Source organism: Gallinula chloropus (genome assembly GCF_964237585.1).
Source record: "Gallinula chloropus genome assembly, chromosome: Z".
Lineage (NCBI taxonomy): Eukaryota > Metazoa > Chordata > Aves > Gruiformes > Rallidae > Gallinula > Gallinula chloropus.
The window spans coordinates 70,237,180-70,249,902 of NC_140089.1; the positions used below are offsets into that span (position 1 = coordinate 70,237,180).

Sequence of the window (12,723 nt, forward strand, 5' to 3'; positions counted from 1 at the left end):
GCAAGCCAACGAGTTTAGTAACTGATGCAAAATACCTGTTTAATGCTAGCAGTGCTGAACTTTCTTTTTTTAGTTTTTTTTTTTTTAAAGCAAAGAGAACAAAACTTGGGGGGATCTCTTTCATTTGCAGGTCTGCAAGTTCAAGTTTTTCCCCCACAATAAAGGCCACCAAAAAGTCTCTCAGGCGTAACAGCTTGTATCTGCAGCAAACAGGAAACTATCTTGTGGGCCACATCTTTACACACCCAGAACTGTACACACAACATCTGATATTCATTTAAAGAACTCAAACACACAGATATATTAATGCCATTATTCACAAATCCATAACTTTGCTATAGACTGCTTTAAAAAAAAGAAGCAGCACAGTTATTTGACTGGATCAATATGCACTGATGTTGTTCAAACACGCTCCTATAAGCAAGTATTTTTATAACGTTAGGTCTGTGACTTAGTTCTATTCAATGCTGAAGGCAGACCCCAAAACACTACGTGGAAAATTCTCTGTTTTCACATAGAAGAGAAAAAGAGAACAGTCTTTTCAAAATCTGGGTGCTAACTCAGTTCAGTTTTACTGGGCAATACTCTTCACAACTACAACATGCTGGTTTTTTCACTGCTTGCAAAGCAGGGTGGAGCAAGCTAGCATTTCTAAGAGATTCTCAGAAGTACTACGAGGAGCTAAACAGCAAAACAGGGTTATCCTGTCCTACATGGTACATAATTTCGTCAAGAAATGGAATAACTTGCTGGGAAGAACCTGTTCCTCTGAATTCTGTCCTACATTTGCAGAGAGCACTCACAGCAATGTACAAGACCCATGCCACTGCTTTCTCTGAATTAGCATTTTTAAATAATACCCACATATCCCAAACCAGTATCCAGCCACAGTCACGGAAAGCATAATGATGTGAACAAAGAATTAACAGTACAGGAAGGTTATAAATGTCATTAACATTTGCTGTTAACATTACTCTATGTAAGTTTACATAAACCAATGACTTTCAGACAATGCTGACCAGACTTGCCTTAATGCAGAACTGCTTTTTTTAATGTGTACTGTTTCCTTCAATGGGTTTCTATTTAGGTACTAAACCCCTGAACAGGAACAGACATGTTTTCATATGCAAGAGTAAAAAGAGTCTGAAATTCCTTGTGAAAATTTTAAAGTCACAGCCATCTCTGTCCTATCAAGCTTGAATGATCCTTTGATTCATGATGCGTCAATTCATATATTTAGAGGATTAAATTTTTCCCTCTTTGGCAAAATACTGCATGACTAGGTGTATTCCAGGATTTTAGATTTGCACTGTAACATCTATTACTTCATGTGCCTGGAAACAAAACAATGTCAGACAACTGACTGTAACTGCAAATCAAGAAGTAAGGCACAGATAACAAATTCAGATTCCTAGATTAGTAGCATCAAACTCACTGAAAATTCAATGACCATGATGCAGCACTAAAATGATGTTCATATAATGAACATTATAAACAAACATGAACAGGTAAGTAGGTAAATTTAATATACAAGGACTATAATAATCTAAATAAGGAAATCAAATTGAAGCGTCCCAAATGTTCATATCATTAACCATTATCAGGCAGAGATTTCATATCTAGAATCAGGGATCAGATAAAAGCATTACTATAACAAGCACAATAATAAAACCAGCATACTGCTGGCATAATCCAGTAGAAACAAAATTTCTTAACCAAATAATATTTGAGTTGGATTTTTTTTATGAATTGCAAAGCAAGTAATTACTTTGCTGCTCACCATACTGTACAGTATCTAGCAAGCACCACTGCTTGATATAAAATTATTCTGTCTACTGTAACTCAGGACAAAGTGCTATTTGCATCCACAGTTTTGTGGAACAAGACATCGTGAAATTATGCTGGGAAAATATGTAACTGCAATTAAGGATGAACATAACTGACAATAACACATGCTTTTGCTTTCACATTGCAACAAAGATAATCACTCAGTGAAACACAGATGTAACGTACACTGTATGTTATTCTTAACATTCTTTAAAAAAAGGACTTTATTAAATATGATACAGTGTAGTAAAAAAAAAGTAATATAGACTGAATTCAACATAATTTCTAAAAGCAAATCCAAAGGACTGTCACAGCTTAGAAGCATATTAAGGTTTAAAGACATGATGACATAACAGTGACATAATTCCACACTTAGTATCCTGCTACATCCAACCGTAATGGGGAAATGCACCCACACCACAGGACCTGTTAAAATGGGTGAATAACAGCTCCTTTAAGACATTTGGTTTTCTTCTGCTCATTGAAACTAGTCTTCCCATACTGATTTTAAAAGTTACATAGCTTTAAGTCTGTTCCATAATTTTCAGCACCTATTGTCATTCTTTCCATAGAGCTCAGAAGGAAAAATTCAACCCAGCTGCTAGAATGACTTAATGAAAAAAATACTGCTGGAGCTACTCTCATCTCCTGCAGAACAGGCTGTAATTTCAAAGCTAATGTTCAAATCTAAGGGTTTTACACAGCAGTGGGACAGGTCAGATAGAGAAGGGAAATTTATGTGTCAGTAAAATGTGACATAGATAGAACAAATGCCTCCAGCGACAGAAGCTGGCAATGTTACACAGAAGGCTGGGGTGACAGGGAGTCTGTTTCACTGCTCATGTGGCTCCATTAAATAAGCAGTCTAGAAGCAACAGCAGTTAATGGTCCAGTTTGCTGACTTGAAAAAGAAATATGACTCTCAAAAGCAAGATGAAAATCCAAAACAAATTATCTTTTAGTAAGTTTTGTATGCACACATGTGGTTTTTTTTTTTTATTTCCTCTTTAATGGTTATGTATTAGAGAAGCACCAAAAGGTGCCAAAATGCACAGGTGCCACCAGAACTTGACACTGGAATTAGTAATTAATGTGAATATTCTCCCACCAAAATAACAGGAAAAAAAGGCTACCACAGAAAGATATACTTTAAACTTAGGCTTTGATTTGGCCAGAAGAGTAACCTGTCAAAACATTTCTGAAAGGGAGACCAAAATATCACCTCTGGGGTTACATGGAGATCAACCATAAAAACAGATTTCTGGAAGGAAAACCAGATCTGGCTTCTATTGCACCACTGCCCTCTGTATTTTCCTGCACATTTCCCCAAATCCATTCCTATTGTTTTGCTCTCTTTGTATTTTAACTTCCCAACTCCTGACTCTACAGCCACATCTCAGAGGACATGTAATCCCAAGACTCATGCACTGTGTAGAAGCAAATGTCTGTCTCCTTATGGTCTTCACAGCTTCCACAGATTTTCTGACACTAGATAACATATGTAACATATGCATAACATACCCTGTTGGAGATGTCTCAGAAACAAACTAAAGAGTTTGAAACGTTAGTAGTGTCAAGCAAGCTTTTTATCTACTTATCCGAGACACAAGCGACACAAATATGCCAGAAGGTAAAGAATGAACACAAGGCTTGGGGTTTGTCCCACCTTCCTTAATTTTTTTCTTTACATTAGCCTATCAGGAAAGCCTGAGCTTTTTGTAAATTTGGGGTGAAAGGGAACTGTATTTGCCTTTAGAAAGTACAAAGGATATAGTTTTATCTCATTTTCAGAAAATAAAACCAATGAAGTATGTATTTTCCAAATGGAAAGAATGCGTATTTTTACCTTAACATTCGACTTCTTACAGAAATTAACAACCACTCCCCATCCAAAGTCATCACCTTCATTCTTCACCTGAAAATAGTACAAGATATTAAAACATAACCCATGTACAATCCCACCCTAGAAATCATATCTTCTTGCATTTCTGATATTTACAACAGCAGACAAGGACTATTAATCATTAATCATCATGAAAACAGTATTGCTTTCAATTACTTGTTGAATGTTTAACAAAGAAATGCAACAAAAGTCACAATTGTTACTGAGTTCAATGCATGTAGTTTTTCAAGACAGTAAACTGGCAGATACAAACAAGCCCTGCAAGTTTCATGGATAGGGAGAGATTTAAAATAAAAACGTAACAAAATTAAAAAAAAAACCACATTACCTTTACCAGTCTTCCTGGCTGTAGAAAGGGCAAGCAATACTTTGGTTTGTGAATGTATTCTTCAATGTCTTTCGCCAGTTTTGCAAGCTGCTGTCGGATTTTATAGTATATGACCACATTTTCTTCATTGGGAATTGTTATTTTGTTGTACTGTCCTTCCAAATTACTCACTCCTATAATAAAAAGTAAAAGTCTCATGGAAATTAGTAACTTTACAGATTTAGAAATCAGTATTTCACTTTCAGATCTACATAACTACTATTTTGTCACCATTTTTCATTAATTTTCTACTTAGAGTAATCCATTTTCTGGAAAGCTAGAAATCCATAAATGTGTCCAGTAAAATAAATATTAATACTGAATAAACCAGCTTGAGAAAACCGTTAGAATGCTAAACTCCTGTTGTACAGGAATCACTGATTTACAAGTCCCACAAAAACATAGTGATTTGTAGGAGGGTATACACTGCCTACCAGTGCTCTTCTACCTCCTCTTATGAAAAGAAGATTGCTCAAAGACATCCTCTAAGAACATGTCTTCCAACAAGAGGGAATTTGTTAGAAGATATTCTTCCCAACCTGTTTTAGGCTCTGATTTAATCAGTTGGAAAAAAGATCAGTTTCTCTTGTAAGCAAGGTGCTTACACTGGTAATACCACTAGCAAACATGATGAAAGGACACATTATAAAGATCTCATTTTCCTCTCTACCAACTCACTCTCTTGCCTGCTATTTGAATGCACGCGGGTGACTCAGAAATCCCACTTCCCTGGGACTTAAGGCACAGCTCAGGGAAGTGCTCCCTATTTTTAGCTGCCAACTTCTTAAAGAAAAAAGACAGCAAGCCATATTCATGGCATAATTTCTTCCTTGATCAAAACAACCGCTTCTCTCATTTCTGTTTTTAATTGCAGCCAAAGTGATTTACAAAATTCTAAAGTCCAGTATGGCATGTAAACAAAAAATATTCAAGAAATGTGTAAAGTGTTCTCAAGCTCCATTTTTCCATTTAAATAGAAATGCTGGAATGCCAGAATGAAGATCTAGGCATGCCAACTGGAACAAGATTATCAGGAAATATATGTATTTAGATACTACTATCTTAAATGATGTACCTGTAAACTAACAGAAACTCTGCAAGAAGAATCAAACCCCCACCCCCCAGTGCCTATCAAAGCTACATGCACACACACATACAGTCTCTTTTAATATTCAGTTAAGGAACAAACAGATGAACTGCTCTTTCATCAGTAGCAGTGTTCTTAAGATTCTTCTGGGTTAAGTTTTGCAAGAGGCCTCACTCTCAAACACTGACTGTGATCTTTGGAAACTGACTTTGGCTCATGAAAACACACTATTTAAAGATCATGGTTCAAAATTCAGTTACTCAGTGGAGTGCAAATGTCTCAATGCTCTCTGAATTTTGCTTCATATTTTAGTGAAATATTTTTTCCCATATTACACAATGCATTGTACCTGAATTATTTTTAGAGAGTGTAATGAAATATTAAAATTGTATTTCTTCTAGCTAAGTTTTTTATATGAAAAGAGGAGCAAGACTTCTCTGAACCTCTAACAAGCTGCAAGAATTTTTAAACTGTTCTTGTCCTACAGTTTAGCAATGTGACAACCATTGTCATCTGACACAGAGAGGAAACCTCTCTTCATAGATTGACATTGTATATCAATACAGCTCCTAAAACAAGAGGAAATAACTCTGAAACTGTAATAGCAGCACATGGTACAGTGGCAACTGTTGGCAGTTAAGACAGCAACAATTATAAACTACCCAATCTCACAGAGCAGCATCTTTTACACTTGAGATCAACCTGAACAGGACAGAGTAATACTTACTTTCTACTATTCCTGGAATAGTTCTGTAATGTTGGAACTGGTAGAAGGATTTTTCTAACATGTATTCAGGGTTAATTTCCTCTACACGAAGCAAGTTCAATACCATATTGTAGGTCAGGTGGAATGCGCTGTTTAAAGGATCAGCTGAACCCTGAAAGAGATCCAAGAGCACTGTCCAGTTAAAGTATTATTTGCAGCATATAAGAGCATATCAACTAAATCACAATGCAGTGTTTTATATGAGGAGCTGCTTTTCTGGGTAGTACAACTTGTCTTTAATTTAGATTATGGCTCTCATCAAATCTCAGGCGATGTTATTATGCTGAACATGTAACACTATCTGTATGTCTCATCACATCTACAGTTATAGTACGAGATCATAAATTATATCAGAATTAAAAGTTCAGATGAAAAACTAAGGTGTTTTTTATAGTTTATAATTTGGATTACATTATTTTAACTTTTAAATAATACTTAACCATTTAAAACATCCATTATTTTAACACCCTGGAAAACTTATTTAGAGTTTTTTCTCTTAAGACTTACTAATCACTTTGATGTATTGGGAAATCTGTTTAAAAAAAGGTATACAATATGAAAGTATATTGTAAGAAGATGAAGTGCAACAGTTTGAAAGTTTAGTATTTACTGCTCATTATAGAGTGGCCTATACACAAAGTAAAAGAGACTTTAGCCCATAGGTGAACTCAGTTATGAAAAAACTTTTAAAAGGAGAAGCAAATACGTAACAAGAAAATGAAGTTGTTTCAAGATACGTTTTTCATGCTGTTCAAAATCTACCAGCCACATTAGAACCTCAGAGAGGGCCGACACTGGAAAACACTTTACTGTACAACTTCTTCTAAGCTCAGTATTTGCTTTACCTAAACCCAAACCCAGTTACATTGAATCTCGTGCAACTCATTTCTTTGCCTTTTAGTACACAGCCAGGTCTCCAGCAGATATTCCCCCACTATGCATAGTAAAAAAGCACAGGCTACTAAAAAAACCCCCCAACTTATGATCAGTTTACATATGCAAATACTGAAATTCAGATCAAGTGCTCTCTTAGATCAAGCTAATAGATTTAAAGTGACATTACCTTAATACATTTTTTTTTCAATTTTGAATGTGCATTTGGGAATTCTATTACTACATCCATTGAGGTACTGATGTCAGATTTATAAGACACAGTTTGAAACTAAGACTCATTCACATGTAGGAAATTTAAGCATACTGTACTTTAATTTGCTTTATGTGACAGAAAGCCATATAAGATTACCTTCCAAATGCCAGGATCCTACTATCTGCATTACTATTTCACATCAGAAAAAAACCTCAGTAGCCAGAGAGGCCTTCCATATATGTTTACACTGAGAATGTGTCAACATGAACACATATAAAACAAGTTTAAGATAAACCATACAGCCTGATGTTTTGCTTTCCATGGCTGGTGACTCATTCAGTCATTCAGGTTTATGTCTGTGAGTAATAATAAATACACTTTCACCTTAATTGATGCACCATAGAATAGAAATACCTCTTAAATTAGATCACAAAATATGTATTTAAAATCACATTAAAATAACCCAAAAATGGGTTTCTACTAACAGAAATATGTCAATATGTACATCAACAGCCAAAGTGCAGTGTGTGGAGGAAAGCTCGAGCTTCTGCAGAAGTCTCTGGTTTGGGGTACAACAGAAGTGAGAGAACTCACTGGTAGTAAACTACTGCTGATAGTAACCAACATGTAACACAGCTTTTTCCTTAGACTCAATAATAAGATTACATACCCAGGTTTTCTAGGAAAAAGAAATTACCACCCCCTAAAATTATGCTTTTAAAACAGACTAGTATTTAAAGAATGGCATTTACTACAGAACAGCACAGCAAGTAGGCCAGTGTCTGCTAACGATGGGTCAGGTTATTTCTCACAGCATCATTCCCTGCTGTAGCTAAAGCAACTAAAGCAGCAGAACACACCGACAAGCAGGCTACGGCCACGCCTGTATCTATAGAGCACCCCAGATCTGGAAAAATGCTGCTGTTACTGCTTCAACCATGCTCTGAACCCCTCTTTCCATTCCTGACATTATATAGCTTTAAGGCATAATTTAGCTGTGGGCTTGCATTATTATCAACTATTTGAAAGAATAAAATCCTACATGTCACACTCTCACTTAAATTCTATCATAACGTCAGAAAACAGTGAAGTTTATAGAGCTATAACATATGGACAGAACATGCTAAGAATGACCAAACAATTCCTGCAGATTCATTTTAAAGGCTTTTTAAAATCAGCACAATTCAGGTGCTAAAGAGTGGCTTTAAAACAAGCTAAAAACCCCAGCTATTTCAAAGATTATATAAAGCAGACTTATTTGAGCCAAATGTTGATGTGGCAATTTATTTTTATTTTTTTAAACACATGAGCAGCATTTTGCAATTTGAAAATAAGGTCATTCTATTAAGAGAAGGCAGTTAAAATACAAATCCTGTTTTGGCAAAAATTTTGAATTGTTCCTGTTCCTTCATCTCATAAACACATCTTTCTCCAAGTTTCAGAAATTCCTGCTTTCTCAGGGTAGTTTTCTAGGCAGTACTACATTGGCAATCAAAATTCCTGAGCAGCTTACTTGTTCTGAAAACTGGAACTGTTACTTCTCCAAATTAAATATAAACATAGTACCTTTACTGTATTACACCTTCAGCACAGCCAGTGAATTCTGCAGTGTGCTTGAGTCTCCACTGACTACCTCAGGCTACCAAAAAACCTGGTTCTAACAGACAGCAATCACCTGGGTGCCTTTGCTTCATTACTAGCAACATATGGATTATGCAGCTTCACGAGGAAGCTTATAGCAAAATACAGTTGTTATTCTATGATAAGTACAAACAAAACGAGTAGACCATCAGCCTTTTTTTAACTGTGAAGATTAGTAGGATTACTGCAAAGGCCATTAGTGGTTACCAAAAGACATAACATCAGACACATTTGCTGAAAGGAAGGGACAGTACAGGAGGAAAGATGGGATGTATTGCTGATGGGAAAATGGAAAAGGTGGGCTTTCCTTTCCTCACATGCTCTCAAAGAACCTACATAGTATAGAGGGTTCAAGTATCCTGGATTTTGCTAGCTGTTAAGATACAGTAAGAGACAAAAAAGTTTAACTTACATTTTCTACATGATGGTTTGCCTTTCCATGTAATCCTTTTCTCTGCTCAAGCTCTATCCCCAGCTCCCATATCAATTACTTCTCTTTCTCAAAAAACATTGCGAAGAATCGCATGACATTTAGCTCACCCTCTACTACAGATCCTCCTGTCACAATTAATCAGCCTCTCCAACAAGCTAGGGTACAGAAGTAATTTCCCTCAAACTCTCTCAGTCTCTCCCTTGCCTTCAGTGAAAAAGTTCCATATCGGAGAAAGGAAGAACCACCAATCAGTCATGCAGAAAGCTGGGCAAAATCCTAACTGATCAGAGATGCAACTGAAGCTGATGAGAAGGTGCCTGCTGAAGGCAGTCTAAGAAAGCACTTTCAAACACACACTGTGCTCATGACTTCATTGCTAACAGAGAACGACCATCGCAGTTCTCCAATCTCCTTTCTGCAAGTAACCCTTACTTCTTCAAAGAGGACAGTCCCCATCCCACCTCTAAATCTTCACAGACCTATTTATTTCTGAATATTTAAAGAATTAAAAAAAAAAAAAATAATCCAAAACCATAAAACAAAAAACCGAACAAAAAATGGCAAGACTGATTTTGCAAGCTTTCTCATCCCTCTGGATGAGAGCTGTCTGGATACATGAGAACAGCCTGGATATGTCAACTACAGTTCTCAGAAATTAATGGCCTACTTTGTGTGTTTGCAGTGACTTATTTTTCTAAATTTTAAGCCAACTTACCAGTAGCACCTTCTCAAGTTTTCCAAGACTGGGGTTGCAAAAGAATGTCTGCTTAAAAGCTGATAATGTTAAAAATCAAGAATACAACCACAAACAATTCACTGCAGAAATAATATAGTCAAGATCTAAAAATTATAGCTGCTATACACTGTGCCCTGTGTAACTGCCAACAGCTTCAGAACAGCTTCTTAACATAATCAAATCATCCAACAGGGTATTCAGCATTTACTATTCCTACTGCTTCATGCCCAGAAAAAACTATAAAGACATAAAGACTGGGGAGGAGGAAGATTAGGGTCTGGAATTGATATTCACAGGTTTTTTTCACATTTTTATTACTGCTAAGGGTTGGAAACCTTGTCTAACCAGAGATCTAAGTGCTGTCATTGCCGTGTTACGGCACGTAGTGTTGAGCAAGATGTACATTTGGTTCGGGTTACTCTGTTTTCTCTTACAGTGGTAGAAAAATATTTACATTTTCAAAACTGTTCCCAGGCAGAGAGAGGAACACATTTTGCACAGTATCTTGATCTCCAGCCTGCCACAGCAAAAGCATACAAAACTTTCATGGGGAACATAAAATGGCCAATAATGACTGAAACTCACTCACAGGGACATTACGCACTGACAAACATGAAAGAGGCAACTTGCAAAGCAACAATAAAGTATCCTTCATAATGACACAAATCGGATATACTACAGGACATATTTTACACCATCTGGTCCACTGACGGTTTCATTTACTTATCAGTGTTTCCAGAAATAAGCTGAATCAATCAGTTTCCAAAAAAGAAAAGAGAGAACTGTGTTACAAAAAGAGGAGAGAAAAGAACACACTGATGATACTTAAAAGGTCTCCCACTTTTTCCCCTTAAGGGGGAAATGAGTACGTTTAGCTGCCTGTGACAATCACCATTACAAATTTCTATGAAAAATCTCACTAAATAAAAATGCCAAGTGAGTGTTTGATATATCTGTAAGACACAGAAGTGCCTTTAGTGAAACATTAATTAGCAGCATACGTTTTCTCTACATATCAATGACATAGCTACCACATAAATAATTAGACCTCTTTCAGAAATAAAAAAATCCTGTGTAGTTACGCTGGTAACAGGACTATCCTGAGCTGCTTGAGCATCACTGCAAACCAATAAAAAAAACTTCTGCAGAGTTATTTTTAACAGACAATAGTAAGCAGCTATTTTAAGCACAAATTTATTATCAATCTGTCTCACTGCTTTGCCCTGGAAACAGTTGCACCAACGCAAAAAAAAGCTACTGTGGGTGGCAAAAGGCTGCTTTAGCAGGCTTTGCCGATGTAAATATTTCATGCTTAAGTTCAACAAAGGCTCCAGCTGTAGTAAAAGGTTTAAAGGGGAAAAAAAATTATCTTGAGTTCTCTCACATGCAACTACCATCATCTGAAGTTAGTCCTGAATGGCCGAAGTTTTAAGTCATTTACAATCTCTAGTACAGTAGCTCTGTCCATCATAACTATCCTGAATTTTACTTCAGGCTGGAAATTCCAATTTCTGTACTTCCCCCAAACCTTTTGTCTGAACACAAAAAACCCCACAGAAAACCCTACACAGTTGTAGCATGGCACACAAATTTAAACAGAGCAACATTCACACTCTCCAGAAAATATTTAAAACTACAAATATTCTATATATAAGTATCACATTAAAAAAATTAAAAATCAGTCCTCCCCAAACCAGAATCATAGCACCATACTGTGCAGTGACTCTTGGATCTGAGTTGGTCTCGTAACATTATAGCTGCATCTGTACAATACATTTGAAAGAGTAATTTTTCTTTTTCTATGTCAGGTGAACTCAAAGAAAGCTGAAATGGAAAAAAAATACCCCAAATAGTATCTGAATCTAGACTCAAAAGCTAGCCAAGATCCTCAATATTCATTGGTTCCAGATTTACTACTACAGGTATCAGGCCTGTGATGTGAATCTTTACAATTACAGTAAATATGCAATATTTTTAAAGTAAAATAAAATGTGTACCCTAGCAAAGACTATATTCTTCTAAAAAAAAGTGAACATAAAAACAAGTTCTCAAAAGGAACTTTGCCTTTTCTTCATCTCACAGTTATCTTTCTTATTTTAAGAATAAGAAGGCAAAGAAAAAAAAATTATGCAAATTTACATTTGCGTTGATAAGTTTAGTTTACCAAAATACAACAAAACTTCCTAAAAGGTATGTCAGGTGAGGGGAACTGCTTTCCAGACTGACCTAATAAAACTTCAGGTAACTTGTGGTATTAACAAGCAGCAACCACAATTATTAAATAATACCAATTACCTTAGTCCTACTGGCTCTGGTGGGGGAGGAGGCGCCCCAGGTGCCAGAGAGAAAGATGCCCCTGCAGCCCGTGGAGAAACCCATGGAAAAGGCCGAGACCCCACCTGCAGCCCGTGGAGGGGCTCCACGCTGGATGGAGCAGGTGGAGACACAGAAAAGATGCAGTGACCCTACATTGGAACAAGCCCCTGTCAGCACTTGCAGCCACGAGGAGAATCAGAGACACAGAGATGAGAGAGAAATATTTGCATCGGAACAGGTTTGCTGGGGGAGGCTTGGAATCCCATGGAGGATTGGGACTGAGAGATACTGTGATACAGAGATAATGCCCTGTGGGAAAGGAGCCACGTTGGAGAAGTTCGTGGAGGACTGTCTCCTGGGGGTGAGACCCCACGGTGCAGCAGGGGGAGGGTGCGGAATGAATGCCCCACCCCCTCCCCCAGCAGAGACTGACCGAAGCCCCCATCTCCCAGTCCCCCACCCTGGGGGCGGGGGGGGAGGGGGGGGGGCAGGGCAAGAAGGGAGTGAAATCATGGCTAGAGTGAAGTCTGCTAAGAAGGGAGGGGGGGAGGTTAGGGGTG

At 37.1% G+C, this 12,723-nt stretch overlaps 1 protein-coding gene across 1 annotated transcript in view; it reads right to left on the reverse strand.

Moving 5' to 3' along the window:
• Positions 1 to 12,723, reverse strand: part of MTREX (Mtr4 exosome RNA helicase) — a 46,360-nt gene that overhangs the window by 10,995 nt on the left and 22,642 nt on the right. The window contains exons 16-18 of the mRNA XM_084278165.1: positions 5,912 to 6,062; positions 4,059 to 4,231; positions 3,674 to 3,742 (exon numbers count right to left, since the gene is read on the reverse strand). Coding sequence (XP_084134291.1) covers positions 3,674 to 3,742; positions 4,059 to 4,231; positions 5,912 to 6,062 — 393 coding nt within the window. The remainder of the gene's footprint in view (positions 1 to 3,673; positions 3,743 to 4,058; positions 4,232 to 5,911; positions 6,063 to 12,723) is intronic.